General features: G+C 35.5%; 1 protein-coding gene across 4 annotated transcripts in view; it reads left to right on the forward strand.

Annotated features, from left to right (window-relative positions):
- The window catches only part of LOC117110510, a 37,999-nt gene extending 29,679 nt beyond the window's left edge, over positions 1 to 8,320 (forward strand). For all 4 annotated transcript variants that reach the window (XM_033253255.1, XM_033253258.1, XM_033253256.1 and 1 more), the window contains exons 8-9: positions 5,092 to 5,258; positions 7,782 to 8,320. In XM_033253255.1, coding sequence (XP_033109146.1) covers positions 5,092 to 5,258; positions 7,782 to 7,828 — 214 coding nt within the window. In that variant the 3' untranslated portion in view covers positions 7,829 to 8,320. The remainder of the gene's footprint in view (positions 1 to 5,091; positions 5,259 to 7,781) is intronic.
- Positions 8,321 to 14,058: the final 5,738 nt, after the last annotated feature.

Consider the following 14,058-nt stretch of genomic DNA (forward strand, 5'->3'; position numbering starts at 1 on the left):
TAGAGTCCGTACTGAGCCCAAAAAATCCGCAATGAAAATATAACGTGTTGGACCCTTTTAAAACGAATTTAAATTAAGATTATTAGTTTTAATGGTTTTCTTTCTTACTTTTGATACTAGCTTATATGTTAACTTAAGTAAATTATATATTTATTTTAATTAAAACTTACGGTAATTAAAAAATTATATCTTAAATTATATTTTTTAATCAAAACTTACGGTAATTAAAAAATTATATCTTAATGTTTAATAACTGCCTTTAGGTCATTATTTTTAATTAAACGCAATATACAACAATATCAAAGAATATGTGCTTATGTTTTAATGTGTTACATGTATTTTTTTTCTAATCTTTATTTTTATGAGCTTTGTCAACGCAACAAATTTCCTCTTGGACCAATAAAGTTTTCAGTATTCAGTCAGTATTCATTATTAAAGCTCACCGATAATCAGAAGGCAAATTACAAAGATGTCTTAGAAAACTAACGACTCAGGTAGTTATAAACGAGAACGATCGCCAGGATTTATGGATTGCTCAAGCTTCATAAACCAAGAAGAGCTAAAGGTTCACTACCGGTATGAATGATCATAATCATGCTGAATATGCAGTTAAGAAAGGAAACCGTCTTATCGGTTATATAAAATCAATTATCAATAATCTCAATAATTTTAATAGAACGTACATGGTGACATCCTGTGGCGAACGATCGCACTTCCATCTATCAATTACGCAAGTGCGGTGTGGGTAAACCATAGAGCTATTAAACAACTAGAGTGCTGACAAGATGGCGCAGCAATGCAGAGTTATGTATGTGTACCATCCAAGATGGCTGTCGTAGTAAAGCGCCACCTTCAGGCTTAGTGGTCTCTTATACACATCTAGATGTGTATAAGAATACATATTATTACATATTAATAAGCCCTCTGACTGACTATTATTTCATTAATGATAATGAGTAATGGTAATAACAAATTATTAAACTATTGTAGCCAAAACGAGGCCAAGGGAAGCATCTTATTCAAAAGTAAAGTACCAAGGAATGAAAATTAAAATCGTATACATTACACCCAAACACCGCAACGCTCGAGTTTCAAACATACAGGTAACTAACTGTACCGAACTTTCTGAGTAAATTGAGGGCGCAATTGCAAACGATGGTGCTTAGCGAAATTTGATTGACTAAATCTATGGCAGCCATCTTGGATGGTACACACACACAGTTCTGCGTATTTCGAACATCGAAGACATTGCGGTTAGTGCTCTAGTATTCTTATTATATCTCTATGGGGTAAACGGAAGCAAAAGTGACCTTAAAAAAATTGAAAAACTGCAAATGCAAATGGCGAGGTGTATTATAAAGGCTCCAAGAAACACACCCTGTTCTACCCTTTACGATGACCTTGGATGGTCCTCCATCATCGACTCCCAAAACATTTTCAGACTAAATTATATCGATCGTATTATTAAAATGGAAGAAGATTGCTGGCCGAAACTGTTACTCAAACCCCTAATTGTACCTGAAAATATCAATACTTGAGTTATAAATTACTTGGTTGTGTCGATAATATATTTCATAAATGTAACATTGAGAGTATTTTCCAGTAGGCCTATATTAAATATAATCACGATATACCCAGTCCTATATGGGCAGCTGAAATAAAACATGCTCTGAAACAAAATTCCTTAAATTACTGGAAGGACGATATTAAAAACAAACATTCTATTGTAAAATACTCATTAATTAATAAAACGTCACGAAGTATGGAGGAGTACCTTCCTGACGGTACTGATTTTGAAGGAACGTCAATAAAATTTAAGCTCCGTTCAAATACACTAGATCCCTCTCTAACAGCGAACTAATAAATGGAATTTGTAAGGTGTGCAATGATAATTCCATTGAAGACATAAGTAATCTTTTGTGTTGTGTTTTGATTTGAAATGTAATTTGAATGTGCTTATCTGTATCTTAATAATGTAATAATTCGTTACCTTTTTAAAAAATTAGTACAACCGTACTTGTATATATATGTTGTTAATGTTTTAAATTTAGTGGATTTTGCTTAAACACCAATACAGTACTGTATACTGTTATTGTAAATTTGTTTTGTGTAACTATTAGTTTCTTTAAGTTGCTTTCTTTCTCACTGAACACACCAAATTGTTGTGTGCCACTGAAACAAAGTGTATGTTCAGTTGAATAAATAAATGAATAAATAAATAAGACCATTGTTTCATCGATTAGGACTTGTTTCATTTGATGTTGAAAGCCTTTTTACCAATATTTCCCTAGATGAGTCCATCGAGGTAGCCAAATACATTTTCGACAATAATACGAATTGTAAAATTGAAAAAGATGACCTTAAAATTTAAAATTTGCCACCCCAGGTACTAATTTCCTCTTTAATAGAGTTGACGGTATTTGCATGGGTTTCCTCTACAGTTTGTCTAATGCTAAAGAGAGTTGGACTAGTGGCTGTGAGTTTAATCAAGAGCCAGTGAAAAATATCTATCTCACCCTGACTTTTCTGCATGGCAAGCGATGCGAAGGTCTAAATCCGCGTCTGGCTGGGAGTATGAAAAAGCCGATTTACCCGACAATAGGATAAGTGGGCAGGGCCAGTGCAGCCCAAAACCCATGCAATTTAGAGATTTAAAAGGCTTATTTAATCGATTTTTTAATCATTCTGTAAAAATTACATGGATTTTTTTCCTCCCAGACAAATTGTATTTTATACTCTCCTATGAAGCACACACCGCCCTCTCAAAGGAACATTTCTACATTACCATTTTCGTATGTTATTTAAATTGAAATATATGACAACCATTGGAGAGGATTCGTTACTAGCCTCAATTCAATTCAGTTCAATTTATTCCGGGATAAAATACAAAAATTCGTCATCAAAATAACAAGAACAATAAAGACAAAGAGAGTGCTACCAACCCAGGAGTCCAAACCACAACCAATGCGCCAACTAAAAAACTAACATTAAGTAATTTTTTAAAAGTAATTTTTCTAAAATGGTTGACAAAATGGCCCCCATTTTTTATTAAAAGTACTATAAATCTCGCATTTTATATTTTAGATTAGAATTAAATGTTTTTTGTCTAATCAAGATATAATGTTAGTTATATATAATATCCATTTACATACAATACTTCATACTGTATTTAATATATTGAGTTTTTTAACAATTAAAATTGACTCTGTGACGTTTGACCTCCCTAATTTTGCATGTCCCACTAAATTTAAAATTTGACAACCCCTAAAATCGAAGAACATATTATAAATAAGGTTCATTTTTAGCATAGTTGCTATCCATTTTAAAACATGACTGGCTGGGTCAATTTTGTTTATAATCACCTCTGGACTATTATGAAAACACATCAAGAAGATACATAAAAGCCGCATTTGGACACCAGAATTTTAAAATTGTTATTATAAAATCATTAAAATATTTTTTGTTAACCAACACGTACATACATATAATGTGTTTTGATCCGTTAAATTCTAATTGAGATGCTCAATAAAATTGTTCAGGAAAATGTATTATTTTCTGGGCGGCTTTTTTGGCAACCTAATTTTTGATTCACAAATAGAGAGACTCTCTTTATCGGAATTACGATATTGTGAAAACGCATCAAGAAAATGGAAGAAAGATGAATTATACTACAATTGTACTACATAAATAAAATTGGTAATGAAAGATTAGTTTTAGGTATGTCAAGTTTTAACACAAAACAATGTGAGATATTCAAATGTATACCGTCCTTTTATATTAATGTCATTGAATGCTGTATTGAATTTAATAAAATTAGCGACAATGTAGTTAATACTTATGAAGAAATTGTTAGACAAAACCTATGTGTGTTTAGAGCAATTGTTAAAGACATGAACAACCTAGGCTTACTGTAAATGTTCACTAAATAATTATTTTATTTTATTTATTTATTTTGTATTTATATTTATATATATTTTTATTTTATATTATTTATTTATTTATTTTTTTTATGAAGTGGACCTATTAGTATTACTATTGGTACTCCATTATTAGTTACTTTCAAGGTATAAAATAATAAGCAATAACGAATTACTGATAGTCCATACAAACTATGAGATGAAAATTACGTTGTGCAGTATGTTTTTTTTTTGTTTTTTTGTTTTGTTTTTTTTTTAATTAAAAAAAAAAAAAAAAAAAACATAACTCAACGTGTTATGAGTAAACATATATCCTATTAGCGTACAATGATGTAAAGTAATATATTTTTATATAAAAATGAAAAAGGGAGGAAAAAATTAAGGGATATACTGGTTAAATAAAATCTATATTAATAATGGTTACAATTGTTCAATGCCTAAACTTTGAAATCATGTTAATATCATAGAATTATGCTTAAATTTATTTTTTAAAGTTTCATATAACATACATTGATCGACTTAATTTGCATGTTTTATTGTATATATAAGAATCAAGAGAAGTTTAAAAAATAAGAAAATCAAGAAAAAAGGTGAAATATCAAAAAGGCTGTAATGCAGAATGTCTGTAATTCAAATAACCTGATGTATTGATGAATAAAAGTGGTGGTTGTTATACCACAAAAGAGAAAAAAAGATGAATTATACTTAAATTTTCTTCAGAATTTTAAAACTGTTATTTTAAAATGATCGAAATATTTTTTTGAACCAACACGTAACTGTATTGTTTTTTTCCGTTGACATCTAATTGAAATGCTGGATAAAATCGCAATTGGACTTAAATTTTTACAGAATTTTAAAATTGTTATTTTAGAATTATCAAAATATGTTTATGAACTAACACGTACCTGTACCTGCATGTTTTTTTGATCCGTTGATATCTAATTATAATGCTCGATAAAATTGGAAAAATGTCCAAAAAGAATTGATTTTTTTTTTTCCTACGGGGTTTTTATATGTTTTATTTGAATGCACAAGAGGCATATAATTCTCCTATTTTAAAAATAATTATTATTTAAGGTGTGTGAAGTTGATACCCAGCATTTCTGTATAATTATATATTATATACATTTACAATACAGTATATCAAAAATATTTTCTTTTTCATTATTTATAGCCAGTCTCGTACGTTCTATATCAATGCGCATTATGGTGGATGTTCGGTAGATACGGGATGGCTAACCATCATCGATGCCTCTATGGGATGTCCGTGGGAAAGAGGAATAGATCTGCCAGCCTTCCTATACAGTTTGTCGGATGTTAAAGAGAACTGGACTAGTGGCTGTAAGTATAATCAAACGCCAGTGAAGAATATCTATCTCACTTTGACCTTCGCCATGGCGAACGATACGAAGGTGCAAATGGGGGTGTGGATGGCCGATTTCCCCGACGATAGGATAAGTGGGCAGGTCCAGTACAACCCAGAACCCTTCAATTTAGGGAATTAAAAGGCTTACTTCGTCCAATGGAGGGCATTCGTTACTAGCCTCAATTCAATTCAATCTTATTTCGGGATAAAATTCGAACAAAAATACATCATCAAAATAACAAGAACAATACCGTCCGACAAACAAAGAGAGTGCTGCCAACCCAGGATGACTAAATGTACACAAGCGTGCGACTGTCATGTGGCTCTCCAAAGAAAGCAGCACTATTCTTTCAACAATTTGCTTAACCTTGACAACATGCATAGCTGCCAAATGAGGAGGTGTTGCTGACTCGAGAATGAGGAGTCCACACCCTCCTCAACCCCACCATGTTGGGCTGAGGTGAGGAATTTTTATTTTTAGCATCTCTACTGCGGATGTCCAGAAATATATCTCATACATTAAGAGCCTTATTTTGAAAACTGCACAGACTGACCACGAGATGATTTTGTATATAATAGAATGCCCACGCCGTCAAGTGAGCTACAATCATGTAAACATAACTGACACTACATTGCCGTCTGTGCAATAATAAATCATTTCAAATGTACTGCATAATTTAAGCAGACTTTCACACATTAAATGCCAACTATTGGAAACTCCCTAGTCGTGCTTGCAATTTAATGCCGATGATACGAACATTCAATGTCACATCATCCTACCAGGTACCTATAAGTACTCTTGAATGAACAGACAAACGTGGGTAAAGTGCCTTGTCCAATGACCCTAGCAAAATGGTTCGAACCACCGAACCTCGCGTTTGAGATTTCATAAAACCGCTTGATTTTAGGGGGCTGGCGTGAGAGCTTCAATTTGGTGTGAGGCTCACGCCAGATGCGTTGGCCTTATAGTTATGTAATGGTGCATGTAATTTAAATCTAAAATTATCTGTTTTAGTTTACTATGCTTAGCTCTTTCTCCTTTCTTTTCTTCTCTTTTCCTCTCTTCCGCCTTATTATTTGGAGGAGAAGCTGACCCCTTTCACCCTAGACCCTCCCCTGCATGCTCTGATCGGTTTGTAATTATCGCAATTCAATAAGGGAATAAAAATTATAACTCTTAAAAAAAAAAATAAAAAAAAAATCCGCTATTTTCAATACCCTTAATGAATGTGGCTCTCCATTCATGCATAATGTCTTTTAAATAGACACTTGACACCCAGGGGAAAATGATCAGTAACGTATCTAGGAGTCTTTAATTAGTGGGGTGGAAGCGGCATGATTAGGTGAGGGGTGATAGCTCGCAAAAATAAGGTGATTTAAAAAAAATTCACACTCAAGTAATTAACATTGCTTGAGTGATTTTTTTTGTTTGCTTTGGACATTTTCAATGGGGACGTCTGGGAGGAGCGACTGGAGGGGTTCGATTGGGGCCGCGAGTACTTTATTGGGGGACGGCATGATTAGGTGAGAGGTGATAGCTAGCAAACTAAGGTGTTTAAAAAAATCACTTTCAAAAAGTTAAAATCTACTTGAGAATGTATTTTTTGCTTTGGACATTTTAAATGGGACACGACTGAAAGTGGCGACTGAAGGGGAGGGGGGCAGGACTTGGGGAGCGAGTATTTATTTTGGGACTTGCGCCCCCACACACCCCCTACATACGCCATTTAAATAAATGATGTTCTAGAATGAGAAAAGGTTAACTGTTTTGGCTGTTTTGGATTACTGGACGACTGGGAGGAGCGACTGGAGGGGGAAGCGATTGTTGGCAGGAGTATTTAAATTTATATTTTTTTTGGGGGGGGGGGTGTCCACTGCATGCCCACGCGCCCCCTAGATACGCCACTGCAAATGATGTTAGACTGAGAAAAAGTTTTTCAGGGGGTTTATTAAAATAAATGCAGCCTATACAAAGGGAATTATATCAAGTATTGGACCTAGAAATGAATGTACAGGCGATCACATGAAGAAGATCGGACTAACCTACACACAAGCAGCAAAGAAAACACTCATCAGAAGAAAATAGCGATTCATTGTTTTTGTGGCGATGTTAGCCACTTGAAGGGCGCCCCCTGGAAAAAGAGGGAGATTAGGTGAAGAATAAAAAGATGGAAGATGGAAACACATGTGGCTGTCTCTGACTGTGTGTGAGCTTTCACTAGGATAGGCCATTGCGGCGTTGGATTGATCCCAGTCCAGACAGAATCGTCACATTTTCATCCCTCGACAAGAGGGAGGAACATTTTAAATGACAATACTCAGCCTTCATCACGCACGAATAAACCACTCCTCATACTACTCCTCCACATTTCACTCATACATACATTTGCAAAAGTACCAAATGGCATGTCTTTAAATATTAGTATTAAGTCAGCTTGTTTTGACATGTAAATTATTATGCTAATAATATAATGTATTTTACATAATTTTATTTGCAGCCATAGGGAGAGCCTATATAATGACTGTTCACATCAAGTATGGTTGATCATCCTTCAGGCGCACTGATATGCGTGAAAAGGAAAACGATACCGTCTGTGCATGTTTCAAAGCCAATGACAAATCAGAATCCCTCTAAGGAAGAATCAAGCGTCGATTGATGCATGTTATTCTCACAACATTTTCTTATAGCTATTAAATTCTGTTTTAATCAGCAGTTTTTTCCTTCTACTTTTTTACATCAAATAGTGCAATTGCAATTTTAGTTCACACAATTTTTTCAATGATCATATCATATAAATTTGTCTATAATATCACTGATTATTGCATAAGATTTTTTTTTAGTGAAATTGTTATGCACTTAATAATTTTCTATTATGATTAGAGCTTAATTGTTTATTGATTTAATGTATGTTATTTGTAATGTCTGTCAATTTAATCATTGAGGATTTTACCTACATGTTTCAACAACTCAGTTTGCAATTCAGTTTTTACTATTGTAAACTCTTCTATGTATATAATCTTTATTTGTTCAATTAAATATGCCAAAATAATATAAAGTTATGGTCATGTGTATTGCTATACTCTCCTCATCTGAGTATATTTAGTCCGCGCGAAGTTGTTGTTGTTCTTGTTACCAAAACTTTACAAACAGTTGAAAGCGTCCAGCGTCGCCAGTTTTGAACGGACGTGTATGAAATTTTGTACACATAAACTTAATGTGATTTCCAACAAACGTTCATCGCCCTTATTTTAAGTTTGACCCCAGAGTTCCCTTACACCTACAAAACAAAACAGGAGTTTCAAACTTTAAATGCGTCCAGCGTCGCAAGTTTTGAACGGACGTGCAGGAAATTTTGTACATATAAACTAGAGGTGATTTCCAATAAACGTTCATCGCTTTTTTTAAGTTGGACCCCAGGGTTCCCTCTACACCTACAAAACAAAACAGAGGTTTCAGCAAGGACTGTACATTACTACCATTTACCACTACTGTAATAGTGCATGTCGATAGTATAGTAAATGATACAAGTGTATGTACTAGCGAAAAAAATTCGTATTTAATGTTACAACGAAGTACTGCCTTTCTAAATTGCTAATTCATTATAAAAATAAACTGTTGAAGAGAGTCAAAATTCCTCTTAATTAGCTTCAAAAATTCTTTTGGGGGACTATATGCTTTTTAAATTTTTAAATAGGCTGCGTATTTTACCCTTTAACCTGTTAAACATTAAAAAAAAAATATTTAAAAAAATGTAAAAAAAACTAAACACATGATACCACTTTTCTCTGTCGACGCAATGCAGCTCCTGTTGCAGTGCACGGTAATGGAGCCCCGGGATTATCCTGGGGTGGAAGGTGCTGATGCTCAACATACTGCCTTTGGGTATCTGCGTATACTTATATTGGGAGCAACATTGCCTCGATCGGATAATTGGTATTTGGATTTTCCTGAAAATTCTGCTGGGAATTATTTGGATCTTGTTGGTTTAATTGTCCATGCGCCTTGAGCACCTTTGGTGGAGATGTGCGCTTTATAAATCTTTATTATTATTAGGATCCAGACTCATCTTTCTTTCTAAAAATTATAATTATTTATTGTTCCATAACCTTACAGTCAACTATAACACATTCGTTCGGTCTCTATGATGTTCCCTTTCTATCTTGTCCTCTAGGAGAGGAGAGGGCGCTCACTCCTTCACATACCCCGGGACCGGCAAGACGAGTTTACGGAGTACTTTAATGTGAAAAAATGTATCCAAAGCGAAACAAAACAAATGTATATGTCTAAAATATCAGTAACTTTTGAAAACCATTTTAAACTTTAGTGACGATACAGACCCAGGTGTGAGGTTTAGGGTCATTTTAAGTGCTAACGTCCCATACCTAAATATCGTAAAAACTGACAAATGGATAATATAAAAATAAAAAACTTTACAGAATGTTTGTCATGGTCAAGATATTTAAACAAACGCTCGTTTCACCATCCATACAACAGGAAGGGAGTTTCAAAATAAATATCACAAGAGCACACAGTATCAATGATCGCAACTATCCGGAAAGAAGTGCAGTATGTTAAGAAAGCCCTGAATATCCAAACGCAGCAATAGCCAAGGTGATACAGAATGTAGAAAGTCTGTATGTTTACCATATTTGGGAGAGCTTTATCATCGTATTCAACGCATCATACAACAAGTTGATATTAAAATGTTTCATAGCGCACCAAACAAACTATCCCAGACTCTTCGAACACACAAGGATAAACCACCAGCACAGAGCCAGTCAGGAGTTGATCTCCATACAAGGCTCAAGTAATATCAAAGCCTTGCTATGAGAGGAGAACAACAATGTCATCGTGTATGTTGGGATAAATCCGAACTGATAGCCACTGTACCATCTTGGCATTTTAGACGGACCAGTGAAATTATATAAGTTCACAAACACGATACAGTACAAGAAGATATCGAATTTGTCACGTAGCCAGGATTTTGAAAGGAGGTGGGGGAGCCGTTATGCGTAGGATCCTGGCGCGGGGTCAGGAGCGAATCCCCCTGTGAAGTAGCGCACTCTGAACTTTCTTAGGGCTGTTTTGAGAGGATAAAGTGAAAATTGCAAAAGACGCGTTATAAAAAACAATTAGTAAGCGCAACAATAATTATATAATAATTCAACAGTGGCTGATCCAGGAATTCGAAAAGAGAGGTGAACCAGGGAGGGACTTTCACAGACCGAGGAACCACCCGCCTCAGCCCCACTATGGTTAGGCTGAGGTAAGAAAATTTATGATTAGGGCATCTCTAGATGGCCGGAAATTACACTCTCACACTTAAATTTGAATATATTTTTCTTTTTTTCCTTAAAAAAATGAGGGGAGGGGGCGGGCCTTGAATACACCTCTGCTCAAAACATTCTTTATCCAAAATAGTCATAATCACGAAAAACGGGCATGAAAAACCAGATCACATCCTAAAAACAAATGAATGGACCCTCGCAGTCACTAAGACAATATACTCTGACTCATGAGTCAGGTGCCGACTCGATGGAATTTAATGTCCCAGGGAAGGGCGCAGATCTGTGAAAAGTAGAGGAAACTTAGAAAACAAATTAAAAACATTGTCTTTGAGTATGTACTTTACATACTTCAAAACCGTGATTTCACAACCACCTCAGCCCCACCATGGTTGGGGCTGAGGTGAGAAAATTTGAGGACACTTTTTTGGTACCGAAGGTGTTCCCTTAATAGGGCTTCTACTGTATATTCGGGAACTAGTTGTGAGGTAATCGACAGTCTGCAGGCCCTGTACAATCCCCGTCACAACAACTCTAATTAATAACCTAAACTCTTGGCGTTTAAATTTCAGAAGAGATCACAATTTAATACATCAATTTGCTTCGCTATCTAAACAAGAACAAAAGAACTGATAAGAATTAGAAGAAAATTGTCCATTTGGCAAGCCTTTCGCGCTCGCATCGCCAATATTGTAACATAGCCACTTTTTGGTACTTACCGTGATAGGTACTTAAAATGCTGGAATCTCTCAAATAAGAGCCGCACCAAACCTGACAATTTTCGCTAAGTACCGCTCTCGAATAAGCTTAATCGAGAGAAATTACCCTAAAGCGAGCTTTTTAAGGGATCTCTCGGTTTTCCTTATCATAGTTACCAACCTGAGAGATTTGAAATGCGTGACTATAGTTGGTTGGGGGTCAGGGGTCAGCAGGGCCGCCTCCGGGGTCCAGGGGCGGAGCCCCGGTAAATTCCGAGTTTCAGTCACATAGGTCTAATCAACAGTTGGTTGTAAAAATGAACGCGCAGCCCGCACGCGCCTCCTAGATCCTACTAAGTGCGTGATTGACTGGGTTGTTTTGGTGAAATTTTGTTGGTGAATTGATTCTCGAATGAGATAACGAAAGCTCTCTAATGGCTCAAGTTACTGCATGACCGTTTTTATATCGTTAATAGAACAAATTTCTTCTAATTTTTAATACGTTTTCCATTGAATTCATGATAATTAGTTATCACGCATAGGCTTGTGCTAAATGCGTGACAAATTTATGATCACGAATGTGTTTCTGCAAAATGCGTGTTTTATCCAAAATCTTTGAAATGCGGGACCGTCCCGCGGTTCGTAACTATGCCTTATGTATGTTTCAGGGCATGGTCCTTTGATGCTCTGTCCGTTACGTCCTTCTTCTCGGTTTTGTCCTTGGGAGCCACTAGGTTTTGCCTTAGGGTTCCTGTAGGTCGAAAACAAACACTAATGTTGTATATTTGGAACATTCTTCTAAGAGCTTCCAAGATGAACTTAACAGATGACCCTTGGATTTGGACGTTGTCTCCTGCTCGACTTTTCCCGACAAGCTATCTTGTTAAATGTGGTTGGGTAACCACATTTGGAGAGATCCTTTTCTGCGGCTATATTTTCTGGATCCGTGATCACAGTATCTGCCCGAAAGAACAAGGTGTTGATAACCCAGAGCTTGTGCTGCATTGGATAGTTGGACGAAACGTTCAGGTACTGATCAATATAAATTGGTTTTCTGAATGTTTTTTGTCCAAAAATGCTACGGTAATGATCAGTTTTGTGTGGGTGTGTGTGTTATCAAATTACATAATATATATAAGCCACCATAAAGGAGGGTGGGGGTGCTGTTTCAATAGCTCGTTGTTCCAGGGGTTCCATATACAAATTGCATAAAATTGGAGATTCTGGAGAGCCCATTGCTGCTCCATGAATGTGTTAATAGAAAATCCCGTTGATCACAAAATAAGTACATTTCAGACACCCCTCTCCACCTCCAGACAAACCGGAACTGTTCTTGATGGTGACATCCATTTTTAGTTTCGATTGGATAATGGTCAGATCTTTATATCAACGGGAACCGATGTAAGAAGTGCCGTGACATCATATAACCTAAGTTCTTCGTCATCCTCCATTCTTTCTTTTCTTTCACGATCTGAAAACTGTTTGGAGTTGATGATGTGGTAATTTTATTACCTACCAGTGGCGAGAGAATGTTTGCAAGATATTTGGCACATTGGTATGTTATGGTTCCGATACTGCTAATTATGGGCCTTAGAGGAATGTTATTTGTGTGTACCTTAGGTAAACCGTATAATTTTGATGGGTTCTCTGTTGTTGTACATACAGTAGTTTTCTATATATTATTTCCCTGTTAATGCCATTTTCTTTCTTCAATTCTTTTAAGACAGATGTTTGAATTTATTAATTATTAAGAGCAGTGGTGTTTCTAGGCCTATAGACAAGCATGGCTTGGGGCACAAGTCCTTTGCAATTGTGTGCGTCTCGAGGTGGCCAAACCCCTCTCCTCCCACTCCCCTTTCAAAATAAGACAATAGCGTAGTTACAATGATGAGACATGGCTAAATTCACCTCATCTCACAACTAACTTCCTTCCCTTTCCTATTGTCCGCATGTTTATTGGCTTACTTTTAAATATAGCCTACGAAGACACTGCCTGCCTGTATTTTTGAAAAAAGTATTGAATTAATTACACTCATCTCTTTTAACAATATATATTGGAATTTCCGCTTCCTTTATTCGAATTTACTTGATCATTTTTTAAAGCCAGGCTCCAGAAGACAAGAGAAACTGATATTTTTTAAGACAAAAAGGATGTAGGCTATGCCATAGAACTTGAGAAAGTTTTAATGAAGATACAGATCTTTTTAAATATTTAAATAGTGGGGAAAAAGTAAAAAAAAATTTTATCCTCCGGTGCCTGGGTCTAGTTAGTTTTCAATTGATTTTTAGGTACTTTCCCGATTTCAATGTATTTAAAATAATTGAGGACTAATGATCTGTCAATTTCCAAGTAAGTCTATAGTATTTTTTTCTTGAAAACAGGTGAAATTAACTTTGTTTTCTGAATCAGCCGACGAGTTGGTATATTTGATTGTTGACGGTGTTGACTCAACCAAAACCTCGTGGTATGCTTTGGATAAGTTGTTAACTTCACCGTGGAAAGATTTGACAACAGAAACCAGATACAATTTTTTCAGCATATATGGCCATATGTAAGACCAGTTTCTATATAATAGTTAGTAAAGGCTATTGTGGTCTGATGGTGCTCGTCTTTAATTCCAAAGTTATTGGCTGCGTTTTTTTCTGTTTGTAGAAGGTCAGCAAATAAATCGCACGGCATAATGTTATAATCTGTGTTTATATTGTAGTATAATGCCAACGCTTTATAAAAGCATAGGTGAAGTGTACACCACAGTATTATTGTTTGCTTTAAGACACTGGAATAGTCAAA

The sequence above is a fragment of the Anneissia japonica genome, unplaced genomic scaffold, assembly GCF_011630105.1.
Source record: "Anneissia japonica isolate Jap-2015-1 unplaced genomic scaffold, ASM1163010v1 scaffold3040_len1308831_cov196, whole genome shotgun sequence".
NCBI classification, from domain to species: domain Eukaryota; kingdom Metazoa; phylum Echinodermata; class Crinoidea; order Comatulida; family Comatulidae; genus Anneissia; species Anneissia japonica.